Below are 14,180 nucleotides of genomic sequence, written 5' to 3' on the forward strand. Positions count from 1 at the left end.
CTTCTGCTCCCACTGCAACAGTATTCCCAGGTATAATGCTTTGTTTTTATTTTTCTCACGGAAGTGAAAGTGAGAAAGTAACAGGATACAGTCTGAGTCGGTGTTTGGTGGGGTCCACTGGGTGTCTGGGACAACGTTTGGCCTGTTGAAGCCCATATTCATTTTTCCATATACATAAATCAGCATGAGCCACTGGTTTATGTAGGAGAGAGGAAGGGGCACAGCTGAGCTGTGTGCATTCATGAGTGTGTCTAAAACCTGCCCTCTTCTCCAGGCTCTGCAGTCCCCAGTATCCACTGGGTGTTATTTCAGTGACTCTTGAAACACACCGTCACTTTTCCATTTGGTCCCCCCATCTGTCAGTATACATCGTGACATTTGCTATGATGTGAATTCTCACCAGCAAGTTTTCACTTCGATTCTTAAAATAAATAAAGTGAAACAAATCGATTCCCCTAATGCCCAAAGAAAAGCAGAAGCCCCAAATCCCCCCCCACCGCCAAGGTAATTAAAGTCTTTACTTAGTATTATTATCCTGTATGCTTTATCATTGACCACCGGCCTGAGGCACATGATGCTCTCTTGCAAAGGGGGTCGGTTCTGCAGGTCCTTCACGAAGACAGCTCGCTTACCTTCCCCGAATGGAATGCAACCTGTCCAGTGCGGGCTACTCACTGGCTCAAAACATTTCCCAACAGCAGCCAAATCCCTAGAAGTACAGAAAGAAGCAGCATTGCCAGAGCAACTGCTCCTTTCATTTTGTTGCAAGTTGAAATCCCATAAACAGAATGCCGACTTGAGAAAACAGAACAACGCAAGGTGGTTCTCTGGCGAGTCACTTCTGGAGACCCTCTTCTTATTGCCCTTTTGACACACACATTTGTCTCTCCATGAACTTGAACCATTGCTTCCATTTGAAAATACTCCTGTTGCAATGCTCTTCTATGGGCATCATCAGTTCTTTATCCGGTGGAGCGGCGCCGGCAAGCATGCGCATTTGCAGCCATCTAAGAATACACTTTGTGATCCCATAAGTGAAGCCAGAACCACTGATGCTAATGCTTTCTAAAAGCAGCCAAAATGCCTGTCATTTTGCTTTCCCCAGTTCACAATGGATGAACTGGGAACAAGGAAGAAAACAGATGTTGTGTGGGTGCTATGAGATGAAGCAAAAACCCATTATTATGAGGGTATTTAGTATGGGCAGAGGAAGGACTTGTGGACTCCTGGAGGATGCAAGGCAACAGAGCATGTTTTGGGAAGGATGAATGACACCTGTTCATCGTTTCTTTTTAAAGAGTTCAGTACTTTATTAACACAGCCATATTTTAATACAATGCAATGAGAATATACAAAGAGGACCGTGTCTTCAACAGCACCATGCAACCCTGTGGGACAGGCTTCTCACTGAACTGATTCCTTAGCCATAGAAACTTAGCTAAATGAGTGAGAATAATAGGCACAGAACCACAGAGCTAAGCCTCATTCAAAGTTGTCATCCAATTATTGTGATGGTCTTTCTGGGGATGATGACCCAGTTAAAATCTTGATCCAATACTAGGGATAGCACAGGCGCCCAATTCAGTCCAGGAATCTGGCGGACCTGCTCCTGCCCGCACCCCCGAGACCTGCTCGCCGAGCCTCTGCCCCTGCTCGCCCCCTGTCCAGGCTTGGCTAATGGCTTGCACTCACCCTGGCAGCCTTGTTGAGCTCCACGGTCACCATTTTCTGAGAAATAAAATGGTGATCGCAAAAATGAGCAGATTTGTGGACATGTGAAAATGCGCATTTTGCGAATGCATATATTTGCGTATGCACGAAAATGAGCATTTTATAAAAAATGCACATTTTCGTACACTAATGTGTGCCTTTGCAAAAATGCACATTTCAGACACGAGAATATGTGCATTCACAAAATGCGCATTTTTGCATATACAAAAACATACGCATTTTTGCTATCGCCATTTCTTTTTTTTTAGAAATGATGACCGTGGAGGTCGACGAGGTGGCTGGGGTGAGTGCGGGCTGCTTGCCAAGAGTGGGAAGGGCTTGGGCACAGTCCGGGGACTGGCAAGCGGAGGCAGGTGCTGGGCAGGAGTCCATAGAACCCAGACAGAGGTGAGTTCACACATCCCTATCCAATACAATAAGAGGTCTAGTGAAAACCCAAACCTGGATTTGTCAGCTTTGAATGAATAAAATTCAAAACACAACCCAATGGTTGTGAAATCTAATCTTCCCAATCTCTTCCCAGGACAAAAGCCAGACCTAATTGATGGTGATTCAATATACCTTTAAACTGCAAAGCAGGAGAGGTCAACATCTTGTTTTTTTAGTAATCTGTTCCACGCCCAACTGTTCTTATAATAGAAAAGATGCATCATATGTATTAACAGTGATTTAAAAAAAAATGGGGTGCCTCCTCCCAATTTTCCATTGGGAAAAATCCAGTTCTAGTTTTATGTGCACTCTATATGTGCCAGTATGGGATATGTAAATAGCACAAGCCTACTGAGCATCTCTAGTACTTAGAATTCCAGCAAGGTTGCATGAGTGCAGGCTGATAAACAAGTCTGACCCCAATGCATAGAAACGCTACTCTACAGGATATATTTTAGCTACAACAAAAGGAGAAACTAAGCAGTAAGTCTGAAGGACCAAAATAAGTTATACAAATATATGCGCAATACTTATTGTATTATCTCAGTAAATACCAATAAATATCCTAGGAAAATTGCACCTAACGTCACAGCTGAGCCTTGTATTTTGCTCAAACATCTGGCTTTCATTTGCAATGTGTACACTGCTGGAAAAATCCTTCTCCTAGAAGTGGGGCAGCACAAAAGTCTAATTGAATGTGTGTGTGTCCTTATCCTTAACCTATGATGAAGTCAGACTTGAAAAACACCCCCTGTTTACTGTTTCTTTGGAGACAATGCTAACAGTGATCATTTCATATTCCACAATCAGCCTCTTGCCTTCTCTCCCGCTCCCCTTGTAATTTTCCACATGGTTCTCAGTTTTCTCGACACTGCTTTCACATGATTTAGTCAGCCATTGCTTGCCCAAATGTTTTTCTCCTTGACCGTACTTATGTCAGGTGCATGTGTGGTTTCCCCCCGCACTATATTTGCAATGCAATGCTATACATGTGTACTCAGGCATAAGCCCCACTGAGTTCAATGGGTCTTACTCCCAGATCTGTGGATTACAGCCTTATTTTCAGTTTTACCACTTTTCATGTAGTCCAATCTATAGGCAGAAATGATGTCAGGGAGGGCACATGCTATAGCTCCGTGCCTCCTCTACTCCTGAAAAGTACAGGGAGTATGTGAACCTTACTGCCCGACATGGCAGCACAGGAAGAGCTGAATACTATGGGAAGCCAAGAGAGCAGGAAGAAGCAAGGGGTTGGGGTGGCGGTGCGAGAATGACAAGTTATCGCAGGAAGAGGATTCTCTTACCCTTCTCCCTTGCAAAGTTCACCTGCTACCATTGGACTTCAAAGTTAATACACAGAGTTAAATAGTTTGATTATTAACCATCCAGACAGAACTACTGAGAATGCAATGCTCGCAGTCTAGAGAACGTTAGTAGCACTTAGGTTTAAGCCCAAACTACTCACGTTCTTAATGAAAAGTTTAAATGGTTGGGAAAAAAAAATTCTCAGTGATTTTCGTGGATGAATTTCACTGAGTTTTGGCAGTACCCTTTTGCCTGCTCATTTGCACTGCCACACTTGATCTCACTCTCAATTATCTTCAGTGACATCACCATATAATCAAATCTGACTGGCCACATAGCACTGTGACACAATCCCATTCACTATGCGATCCCTGACTGGGTGGGATCACCCATGTGACTAATCAAGGAACCACCGCGCTGACATCCTCACTCTCTATTATCTGCATTTGCTCTTAATGACTTCATCATCACACAGCTAAACATGATCTTCCACAAACTGCCATGATATCAGCCATAATTATGTGAATCATGGCTGCTTGGGATTACTCCTGTGATTAATTGATGAAGGAGAAAGGAGCACCAGCTTTTTTTTTGGGGGGGGGGTGCCAAAGCAGCAGCAGTGCTGTTGAAATCAATGGGACTTATGTCAATTGTGACTAACGTGTCCTAATGATTTCAGGTGGGCTTAAATGTAAATAACTTCATCTGGTTTGGGACCTGAGTATTTTGCATTCCTCATCTCATTCAGTCTCACAGCAACCCTGTGAGTTAGGTCTCTAACATTCCCATGTCACAGGGATGGAAGGCTAAGAAAGAGCGACGTCTTCCAGCCTGCCAAGCCAATCAGTCCGGAGCTGAACTAAACTGGGATTCTGGGATTCCAGTCCCTGATCCAAGCCTTATAATCCCTAACCATTGGTCTCCACAGTCCTTAAACCGGAATACACATTTTCAGCTTTACAACTTTGGCTATAATTTGATGATACAGGAAAAGACATACAACACCAACACCTACCTACGCCCATAACGACATGCAGAGCGAGCCACCCACCTACTGCACTGTTCTGTGAACTACAACATGCCAGCATGACCCCAATGTGGCTGTGTTTGGGTAGGCAATTCGACCTGGATTTATGCTGATCCAGTGAAGCTGGCTTCAGATGTGCACGTACTGTGCTGAACTTCACTTATTGTTCCTTCTTCTCCGGCCAGCAAGGATTGCTCCCTACAAATGCAAATGGTTCATTACCAGTCGTGGTATAACGTGCTTACAGGCACCAAGCCACTGAAAAGCCATGATGGGACAGCTTTTCAGTAGCACTGCATCTGTGAGTTACTGTCAGGGAGTCCAGGGCTTGAATGAGGAGCTTCATTGTATCTAGTATGTGCTCAGAAGAGCTCATAGCCCTCCTCTGGAAAACAAAAGAATTTGGGTGTGTGACAATGGAAACCTGGCCTCCTGTGCTGACCTGGTCAGCGGAGCAGTATTTCCTGGCAGCGGCTGCTGCACTCCATATCCCCGCCCAGACCCCATGCCGGTGCAAGCCCCCAGCTCCACCAAGTGACCGGAGGGGCCTAGGATAGGAGAACTAAATTCTAGGTCTGGTACAGCCCCGGTCTGGCTCTGACAGTTACAGGAAATGTCCCCTTGTGGCATGTGCTTATCTGTATGCTTAGGTGGAGGGGGAACATAACACATGCAAAAATCTGTGGACTGTGAAGTGCATCTCTGAAGTCACCCTGTTGACACTGGCCCTCATGCCTTAAGAATGTATTTATCATGGACTTAGCAAAACTGGTCCCAACTAAGAACTGGCTTATGAGGTATAGATTTAAGTTTGCTGGTGGTTTCACTTTTGCGGAAGTGAAAAAAACAACAACCCTCAGCCTTTAAGGATTCAGTAGATAAACGCAAAATGGTGCCCTTAAAAGCTGCCAGAAGATCAACGATGTCTCCACTGACTACATTCCACTAATGAAACCCCTTGTATGGCATCACACCACTCACTTTTCCAAAAAAAGAAAGGAAGGAGACCAGAATTGTCTGCTTATTAAAAGTTTGGAATACTTATTATAAATAAAAGAAAGAGAAGCGAAAAGGTACTATTTATAATACTGGTCAACTGTACTGTTGGCTTATGGTTTCTTGTAGTCGATGCTTGCATTATAACTGCTATGTTGGTTTCCCTCACCACAGAATATACTACTGGAAGGAAGGACTCAAGGTGCCCTCTGAGCTTGACCCCCCAGAAATCATAACAGAGGAGGAAGTTTGGGTTGCCGCCTCCACACCTGCAGGGCCCTGGTTCCAACGGTTCAGCTTGGTAATGTAAGGCTGAATGTGGAGTCTTATCTATAGTCCATGAGCCATTGGATGGGCTGAGACTTCTACAAGAAGGCATCTGGATCCCACTCAAGTTCTTGTGCAATACCTACTCCATGGGGCTGGCCTCAACATAGTAGCATATTTCAGCCGGAGGGTGAGGATGTTCATCACAGGAAACCTCATAGATCAAGCAGACAGGACTTGGTTCTGCTGGCTCACCACTCTGGGTTCTGAAAAGGCCTCCTTCTGGAAAGATCTCCCTCCCATGTTCTCCACTGTCCCAAACACCTTCATTTGCAGCACTGTGACTACTATGAAGGTCAGAATGTGAGGCATCTTCATACTCATAACTGTAATTTCCATACAGGACACCCTCTGGAAAAGCTTCATTTCCACTACCATGGCCTCCATACAGATGATCCACTGAGGCTTCTACTCCACCACTGGGGCTTCTATAAATGACACTCTCTGGGAAGCTTTCTTGCCCACTAATGTGGCTTACACACAGGTTATCCACTGGGGCCTCCTCACTTCTGCCACTATAGCTTCTAGAGAGGCCAACATCTGACAAATTTTCCCTCTCGCCACTCTGGCTTCTATAAGTACCAGGTTGTGAAAACCTTTCACTTTCAGAGCTGTGGCTTCTAGACAGGCCATCTTCTGGAACATGTTCAGATTCATCACTTTTGCTTCTAGAAGCATTAGGGTGTGACACAACTGCACATACATAGCTGTAGTTTCTAGAAAGCATGCCTTCTGGGAAATGTTCATTTTCTTTGCTGCAGCTTCTAGAAAGACTAGCCTCTGAGACAACTCTGCTTTCTTCACTGGAGCTTCTATAGAAGTTAGCTGCTTTAAAGCTCCCACTTTCTCCACTCTGGCTTCTAGAAAGACTATGTTCCACAGAAGCTTCATTTCTTCTGTGGAGGCAAATAGGAGTGGATGTCTCCACGGGACCTCCACTCTCACCACTGTGGCTTCTGGAAAGGCTATCTGCTGTGGCATCTCTACTTCTGGAAAGGCCAGACTCTAAGACAGCTTCATTTGCCTCACTATGACTTCTGTCGTCATCCACAAACCTTCTGCTTGCATCACTTCGACTTCCTTTGCTTCCGTAGCTGTGGTCTCTCGAAAGGCCACCACCACATACAAATCTTCCACTTCTGCTGCTTTGGCTTCTGGAAAGACTACTTTCTGAGATGCCTCTGCTTCCATCATCAGGTGAGTTGCTGTCTGGGTCATCTCTGCTCTCCCCACTGTGGACTCTAGAAAGGCCAGATTGTGAAAATTCTTCACTTCTAGGGCTATGGCCTTCTGAAAGATTGCCACCCTCTATAAATTCTGAATTAGTATTACTGGGGTATCTAGAAAGGCTGCCCCCTTGTGTAGCTTCAGTACAGGCTCTAGTAAAGACATTGTCTGCAAGGCCCCCACTGTGGTCTTTTTGGCTTCTAGAAAAGCCACCCTGTGAGTTGTTTCTGCTAGACCTGCTGCTGCTTCTAGAAATGCCACCCACTGGGACTCCACCATCTTCAGAGCTGTGAGTTCTAGAAACAATAGGCTCAGCATATTCTTCACTGCCATGGATTTGATTTTCATCACTCTGGCTTCTAGAACGGCTGCCCTCTGAGATGTCCCTGCTTGCCCCACTATGACTTCTAGAAATGCCACCCACTGGGACCCCACCATCTTCAGCACTGTGAGTTCTAGAAACAACAGACTCAGCATATCTTTCACTGCCATGGCTGCCATGAAATTCATTTTCATCACTCTGGCTTCTAGAAAGGCTGCCCTCTGAGATGTCCCTGCTTGCCCCACTATGACTTCTAGAAATGCCACCCACTGGGACCCCACCATCTTCAGCACTGTGAGTTCTAGAAACAACAGACTCAGCATATCTTTCACTGCCACAGCTGCCATGATATTCATTTTCATCACTCTGGCTTCTAGAAAGGCTGCCCTCTGAGATGTCCCCGCTTGCCCCACTATGACTTCTAGAAATGCCACCCACTGGGACCCCACCATCTTCAGCACTGTGGTTTCTAGAAATAATAGGCTCAGAATATCCTTCACTGCCACGGTTGACATGAAATTCATTTTCATCACTCTGGCTTCTAGAAAGATCACCTACTACATAGGACGCACTGGTACTACTGTAGCTTCTAGAAAGGCTGCCCTCTGAGACACCTTCACTTTCACCACTGTGAGTTCTAGCAAAAACACTGTCTGTTAAACCTCCACTTCTGCTGCTTTGGCTTCTAGTAAGGTTGCCCTCTGGAACACTTTTGCTTACAGAACTGTGGTCTCTAAAAAGGGTAGTTTCAGGAGCACTGTTGCTTTCTCCACTATGATTTCTGGGAAAACTGGATGGAGAATATCCTACATTTCTATAGCTTTGGCTTCTAGAATAATTTCCCTCTTGGACACCACTACTTCCATCACTGTGGGTTCTAGCAAACACACTGTCAGTCAAACCACCACTTCTGTTGCTTTGGCTTCTTGAATGGCTACCTTCTGAGATGCCTCTGATTCCACCACTAGGGTTTCTAGAAAGGCTGTCTTCTAGGTTATCCCTGCTCTTGTTGCTGTGGCTTCTGTGACTCTCAATCCCATGACCATGACTTCTAGAAATGCTGCTCTCCATGGTGTCTTCAATATCTGCAAAATTTCCACTTCTACTGCTGGTGCTTCTAGAAGGACTACTTTCCACAGTACCTCTGTGGGTACTGCTGTGACTTCTAAAAGCCTCCGAGATACCTCCAGTCACATTGCTATGGCTTCTAGAAAAGCTACCATCTGGAGTGCCTCCACTTTTATTGCTATGGCTTCTAGATAAATCACCACTGGAGACCCCCCTTCTTCCACCACTCTGGCTTCTAGAGACTCCACTTTCTAAACTGCTTCTGCTAAGGCTCATTTTATCTGTTGAATCTTCTTTTGCTCTCATTGTCACATTCGAGGTGGTTGTGGTGCTGGAATTTGATGAAGCTGCAAAAGAAAAACAAAGAGAATGGTTGAATTTTTGAGCGGTTTCTGATTTACTTTTGGTTTCAGTATCCATGTCTTACAAATTAGCATTCCTCATTTTGAAGAACATTCCATCATGTACTTGATTCTAAACGGTCTCTTTTAGAACTTGCCCTATTAGCTTTGCAAAGTCATTTTTGCTCCCGCCTCTCAGCTCATTCGCTTCTTTAGCAAGTGGGAAGCAGGTGGATTTGGGATGTTTCCAGACAAGGCTTTTATGATGTCATCACCCTGCCTTGTTCGTGGAATTTTACAGGGAGTCCAGATTTAGTCATTTTCTACTCATAACCCTCCCATGTTATGAGGAGGGTTATGACTGGAAACAAAGCCCTATGAAGAGAGACTGAAAGAACTGGGCATGTTTAGCCTTGAGAAGTAAAGACTGAGGGGAGATAGGATAGTGCTCTTCAAGTACTTGAAAGGTTGTCACAGGGAGGAAGGCCAGGATTTCTTCTCAATCATCCCGGAGTGCAGGACACGGAATAATGGGCTCAAGTTACAGGAAGCCAGATTCCGGCCGAACATCAGGAAAAACTTCCTGACTGTTAGAGCAACACGACAATGGAACCAATTCCCTAGGGAGGTAGTAGTGGGCTCTCCCACACTGGAGGCATTCAGGACAAGGCTGGACAGCCACCTGTCAGGGACGCTCTGACTTGGATTCCTGCATTGAGCAGGGGATTGGACTTGATGGTCTTATAGGCCCCTTCCAACCTACTATTCTATGATTCTGTGTTTTCCCACCACTTCTTCCATCTTTTTCCTTACTGCAGAAAACCCATTAAGGAACAAAAGACGGAATTGCCTTCCAACTGGTAGCGCTAGGAGCCCCTTCATCTGGAAGCAGCCTTGATCAAATCTAATGTAGGACATCCTTTAAAGTGATAAGCATTTCAGAGAATCCATGCAATGAATAAAAATAAACTTACAGAGCTTTGGGGTGGAGTAGATTCTGCTAATGACTGCAGGCGGTGGGGACTCCATGCTGTAAGTAACAAACAACAACAACAAATAAATGAGCTGAGTGCTACAAAAAGGGGTCTTAAAGAGAATCCTCCCTGGGATCTTTGGAACTCTGAGGGATCTTGGACCATTTCAAACTTCCTATAGGACAGGGGTGATTAACCTTCTTTAGCCTGAGGGCCACATTCCATTTCAGAGAAGCTCTCGGGGTCCTCATTACAGTGGTGGGTGGGTCCAAAGGTAAAAATGGCCCACATTCTTATCTTACCAACATTCCATTGTTACCAACTTGTAATAGGAAGCATGTCTACTCAGAAGTAAGTATGTCTACTTACAAATAAGCAGGATAAGCCTCTGTATGCCTACTCAGCCGCAAGTATGAGCACCATATCTACTCACAAACAAGCAGGCTTTGTATGTATACTCAGAAGCAAACAGGATAAACCTTGTAGGACAAGGATAAGAAGGAAGCAGGACTGAATTGCTCAGCAACACCTTCAAATAGCATTTCTTCTCCGGAATAAACATGAGCGTGATGTCTACTCACAAGGAAGCAAGGCAAGCCGCTGCATGCATGACTACTGTGACATAAGCAGGATGTACTTCTGACTAAGGATGTCAGAGGGATGAAGTTCACTGAGCTTTCATCAGCTTGGCCCCTGGACTTTGGCTCATTTATCCACGAGCTGGCCCAATTCGTTCCCCCCCCCTTGACATTTATGCAAATCGCAGCCGCAATTTTTGTAATCGGCACAATTTTCAGCGGTAATTTGCTTAATTTGCACACATTATGGCTGTAATATGCTGATTTTGCACATATTGCACCCATGATTTGTGCAAATCACAGGCACGATTTGCCCAAATTAAGCATATTACAGCAGCGATTTGTGCAAATAATTTAAGGGGAGATGTCAATTGAAGGGGATTTAAATGTTGATGTAAATGTTGATTGGAGGGGGGGACCTGAGAAGAGTTCGCAAGAGCATTGTTCTGAGGAGTCTTCGGGGTAATTGGGGGAACCTTTTGCTCTCCAACACACACACACAGAGCGGGAGGGGGGGTCGAAACCAGTTTACTTACCTGCTTTCTTCACCTTCCATAAGCGTCCTGTAGGTGAGAATCTCTATGTCCAAGGCCAGCTTGATATTCATCAGCTCTTGATACTCTTTAACCAGCTGAGCCAAGTCTTGCCTAGCATTGTGAAGGCCCCCTTCCAACTTAGCCAATTTGGCCTTGGCATCATGGAGGGCAGTTTCACCTTGTTCTCCAACCTCCTTGATGTTGTCCTCTAGACGCAGACACTAGAACAGACAGAAGACAACATGGAAGAGAAGTGAGGGCATGGTTTGGTAATCTCCTATCCACTATTCTCTCACTCTGCTTCCCACTTGCCTGAATGGGTGGGCTAAGGCCATATGATCTCTGGAGATGGACATTCCTCAGGCATGTCTGTGCCCGTTCAAGAGAAGGGCATAGAGTTGTGACACCTATTCTGAGAGGGATGGGAGAGAGGAAGGGAGAAGAGTCTGTTGCTGGATCTACCAGCTCATGGCCATAACTTGAGGTTTTCCTTTGTCACCCTGTAAACTCAAGCATACTGGAGTAACTTGGTTACTGCTAGTTATACCCCAGGAATACGGCCAATAGCAGATCACCCTGTGCTATCTGCAATCCTTCAGAACAACCAAGTGGGGACTGAATATTTCCAAGTCACGCTGGAAAAGCCACAACATATGTAGTTTTATTTATAACAGTAACACATTTGTCAGACTTGAAATCAGCCATGCCAAGTACGTTAATAAGACTAAGTAAACAAAATGCTGTCCTCTGACCCTAACTAATTTCATTGATGCTGTTGTTTTTTCTTTCTCTGTCCTAAGAGTTTTACATTCCTGTAGACGAGGGCTAGGGAACCTGGTGCCCTCCAGATGTTTTGAACTGCAACCTCATAATCCATGGCCATTGGCCATGCTGGCTGGAGCTTATGGAAGTTGTCATCCAAAACATCTGGAGGGCACCAGGTTGCCTACCCCTGCTGTAGATATTTGTTTAGGAAGCACCTTTCAGGATACCAGGGACTGAACCTGGGATGTTTCGCATGCAAAGCATGAGCTCTAAATTATGACCTCTCCAACATGAATACTGCCAACAAGACATCCCTCCCTGTTTTGCCTGCCATCTTCCACTTGATGCACATGACATGGTTAACATCTGGCTGTTCACACGTAGCATTGATTTCATGATGAATGTTGACAGATCAAGCACTGCAACCATATATACACCTGATTTCTCCACCTGTACAAGCGATGGGGCTGGATCTGGATTTGTGCCGGATCAACTGCACTGGCAGAAGTGGACCTCCTCGCCCCTCCTTCCCACAGCATCCCCCTGAAAATGCTACACAGAGAGTCATGAGACCCTGTGGAATGGGGTGAACTGTGGTGTGTGTGTGTAGGCGGGAGGGTGGGTCCCCAAAACTCGGGCAGAGGGACATTCCATGAGCAGAGCCCTTCCTCTCACAGAAGGTCCCTCCTTCTCAAGGAAGGCAGATTCTGGCTTCCATTGGCCAGGCTTCATTTAGTCCAACACTAGGACAAGTCCCTAAAAATGTCCAGTAACCTCCTGAAAATAGCAAAGAGCTTGAACGTGTGTGTGTGTGTGTGTGTGTGTGTGTGTGTGTGGCAGCAGTACATCTATGTGAAATCTTGTTTTGGCATATTTTCTGACTTTTCCTCTGGCTTATTTTGCGGTCATTCACCAGACACATCTTACTTGGCTTTTCAAAGACACGATGCAAGACCTCATCTTCTGGATCTGTATGTTTAACTCAGCAATCACTCTCCGGTCATGAAGGAGATGGTCCCCATACTTAGCAGACAGCACCTCTCTTTCATTCAGCTGGAGGGAGAAATTAAGAGTATATTACATTCCACTCAGCAAAAGAAATGCATGGAGGGATCAAGCAGTGTAGGCCCCAAGAACAGACCCATTTATGAGAAAAAACTGCAACCATGACTGTACTCATTAAAATATGGAATTTAATACAAAGCTTTCTTCCTCTCTAAGAACCCTTGAGCCCCAAGGCTTAGTACACAGACACCAAATAGGATTAGGTTGATGACCCAAATGGCATCATCAGATCATTCCCTACTGAATGTTAATCTGTTTTCTACTTGCACATCCTTTTCCCATTAACCATCCTTATTTTTTTCCCCTTTCCATTCTCTCTTGCCCCTTTAGCTTGTTGGATCTGGGTACCCTTTTTCATGCCAATTTCCAGAGGTTTACTACTTCCATGCCACAGCTGAGAGATTAAAATCCACCATCATGGCACATTCTGCCAATCAGTGATGAACCAGATCAGCTCCATGCCTGACCTTTATTTATTTTATTTATTTATTTCATTTCTATACCGCCCAATAGCCGAAGCTCTCTGGGCGGTTCACAAAATCTGTGACCTTCCATTTCTTTGTTGTAGTTGCTTATCCCGTCTGTATATCCTTTGCTAGGTAAGAAGCCCTAAAGCAGAACCAAGTGGCTTAAATGTCTCCATCTTGCCTCCTCCTCCCCTACTGTGCCTCTCCCATGTCCTAGAGCAAAACGCCCCAGTTTGGTAGCACTGCCTTTAGCAGAATATCTCATTGTTTTAAATCATGGAGTAGATTCTCACAATTTTTTTTCAAGTGCTGAAGTCAACACAAGGGACATTTTAAAGGCTGAAATCCTATACCTACTGACCTAGGAGTAAAATTGAAGACCATTGAACTCGTTGGGTCTTCCTTCAGAGTAGACATGTATAGGACTGCACTGTAAGGGTGTATCAGACTGCAGACTCAGTTAATTTCTAATCTGTGTCACTTTCACATGCGTCCACCTATAACATTTCCTCATTTATTTAGGCATTTTTTAATCTGCATGAAAACTTGCATTTAAGTATGTCTTTAATATATTTGAACCTATTTTCTTTCTCTCAAAAGAAAGATGTCTAAATGCATTTTCTCTCAAAATTCACATTTTAAAACATATTTTTAAAATATGTATATGAAAAAATTCTGCAAGAACTGCATCAGAACATTCAGAAAGTGTGGAAGTCAGTGGATAACTAGGTTCTGATCCACACATTAATATGGTACGTGCAAACAAAGTAAGTTCATGTTGGAAGTCACAAAGATCATATTCCTCACACATCCCTATTGTATACTGCCCCTTCTATATTCTCTCTAAAAGCAACTGCGGTATTTTGGGGAGTGGGAGAACCAGAAATGCTCAAGCTTGCCAAAATTCTCCAAACTTTACTTCAAAGCTCAGTTTGGCTTGCTCTCGTTCTCATTTGCAACCTGTTTGTTTTCGGGTTGTTCGAATGGGGAAAGTGTCCATTTCAAATGAGAAAAGTGTGCAT

General features: G+C 44.7%; 2 protein-coding genes across 2 annotated transcripts in view; one reads left to right on the forward strand and one right to left on the reverse strand.

Annotated features, from left to right (window-relative positions):
• LOC146353610 (exendin-4) overlaps nt 1-14,180 on the forward strand; it is a 491,914-nt gene that overhangs the window by 391,836 nt on the left and 85,898 nt on the right. The gene's annotated exons all lie outside the window — the stretch shown is intronic.
• Nucleotides 1,301-14,180, reverse strand: part of LOC146353617 (uncharacterized) — a 54,476-nt gene continuing 41,596 nt past the window's right edge. The window contains exons 6-9 of the mRNA XM_084829757.1: nt 12,554-12,679; nt 10,862-11,082; nt 9,748-9,803; nt 1,301-8,779 (exon numbers count right to left, since the gene is read on the reverse strand). Of these exons, the coding sequence (XP_084685883.1) occupies nt 5,898-8,779; nt 9,748-9,803; nt 10,862-11,082; nt 12,554-12,679 (3,285 nt within the window). The 3' untranslated portion in view covers nt 1,301-5,897. The remainder of the gene's footprint in view (nt 8,780-9,747; nt 9,804-10,861; nt 11,083-12,553; nt 12,680-14,180) is intronic.

This window comes from Heloderma suspectum, chromosome 2, assembly GCF_057233095.1.
Source record: "Heloderma suspectum isolate Gila_16-S chromosome 2, 16-S_ref, whole genome shotgun sequence".
Taxonomy (NCBI): domain Eukaryota; kingdom Metazoa; phylum Chordata; class Lepidosauria; order Squamata; family Helodermatidae; genus Heloderma; species Heloderma suspectum.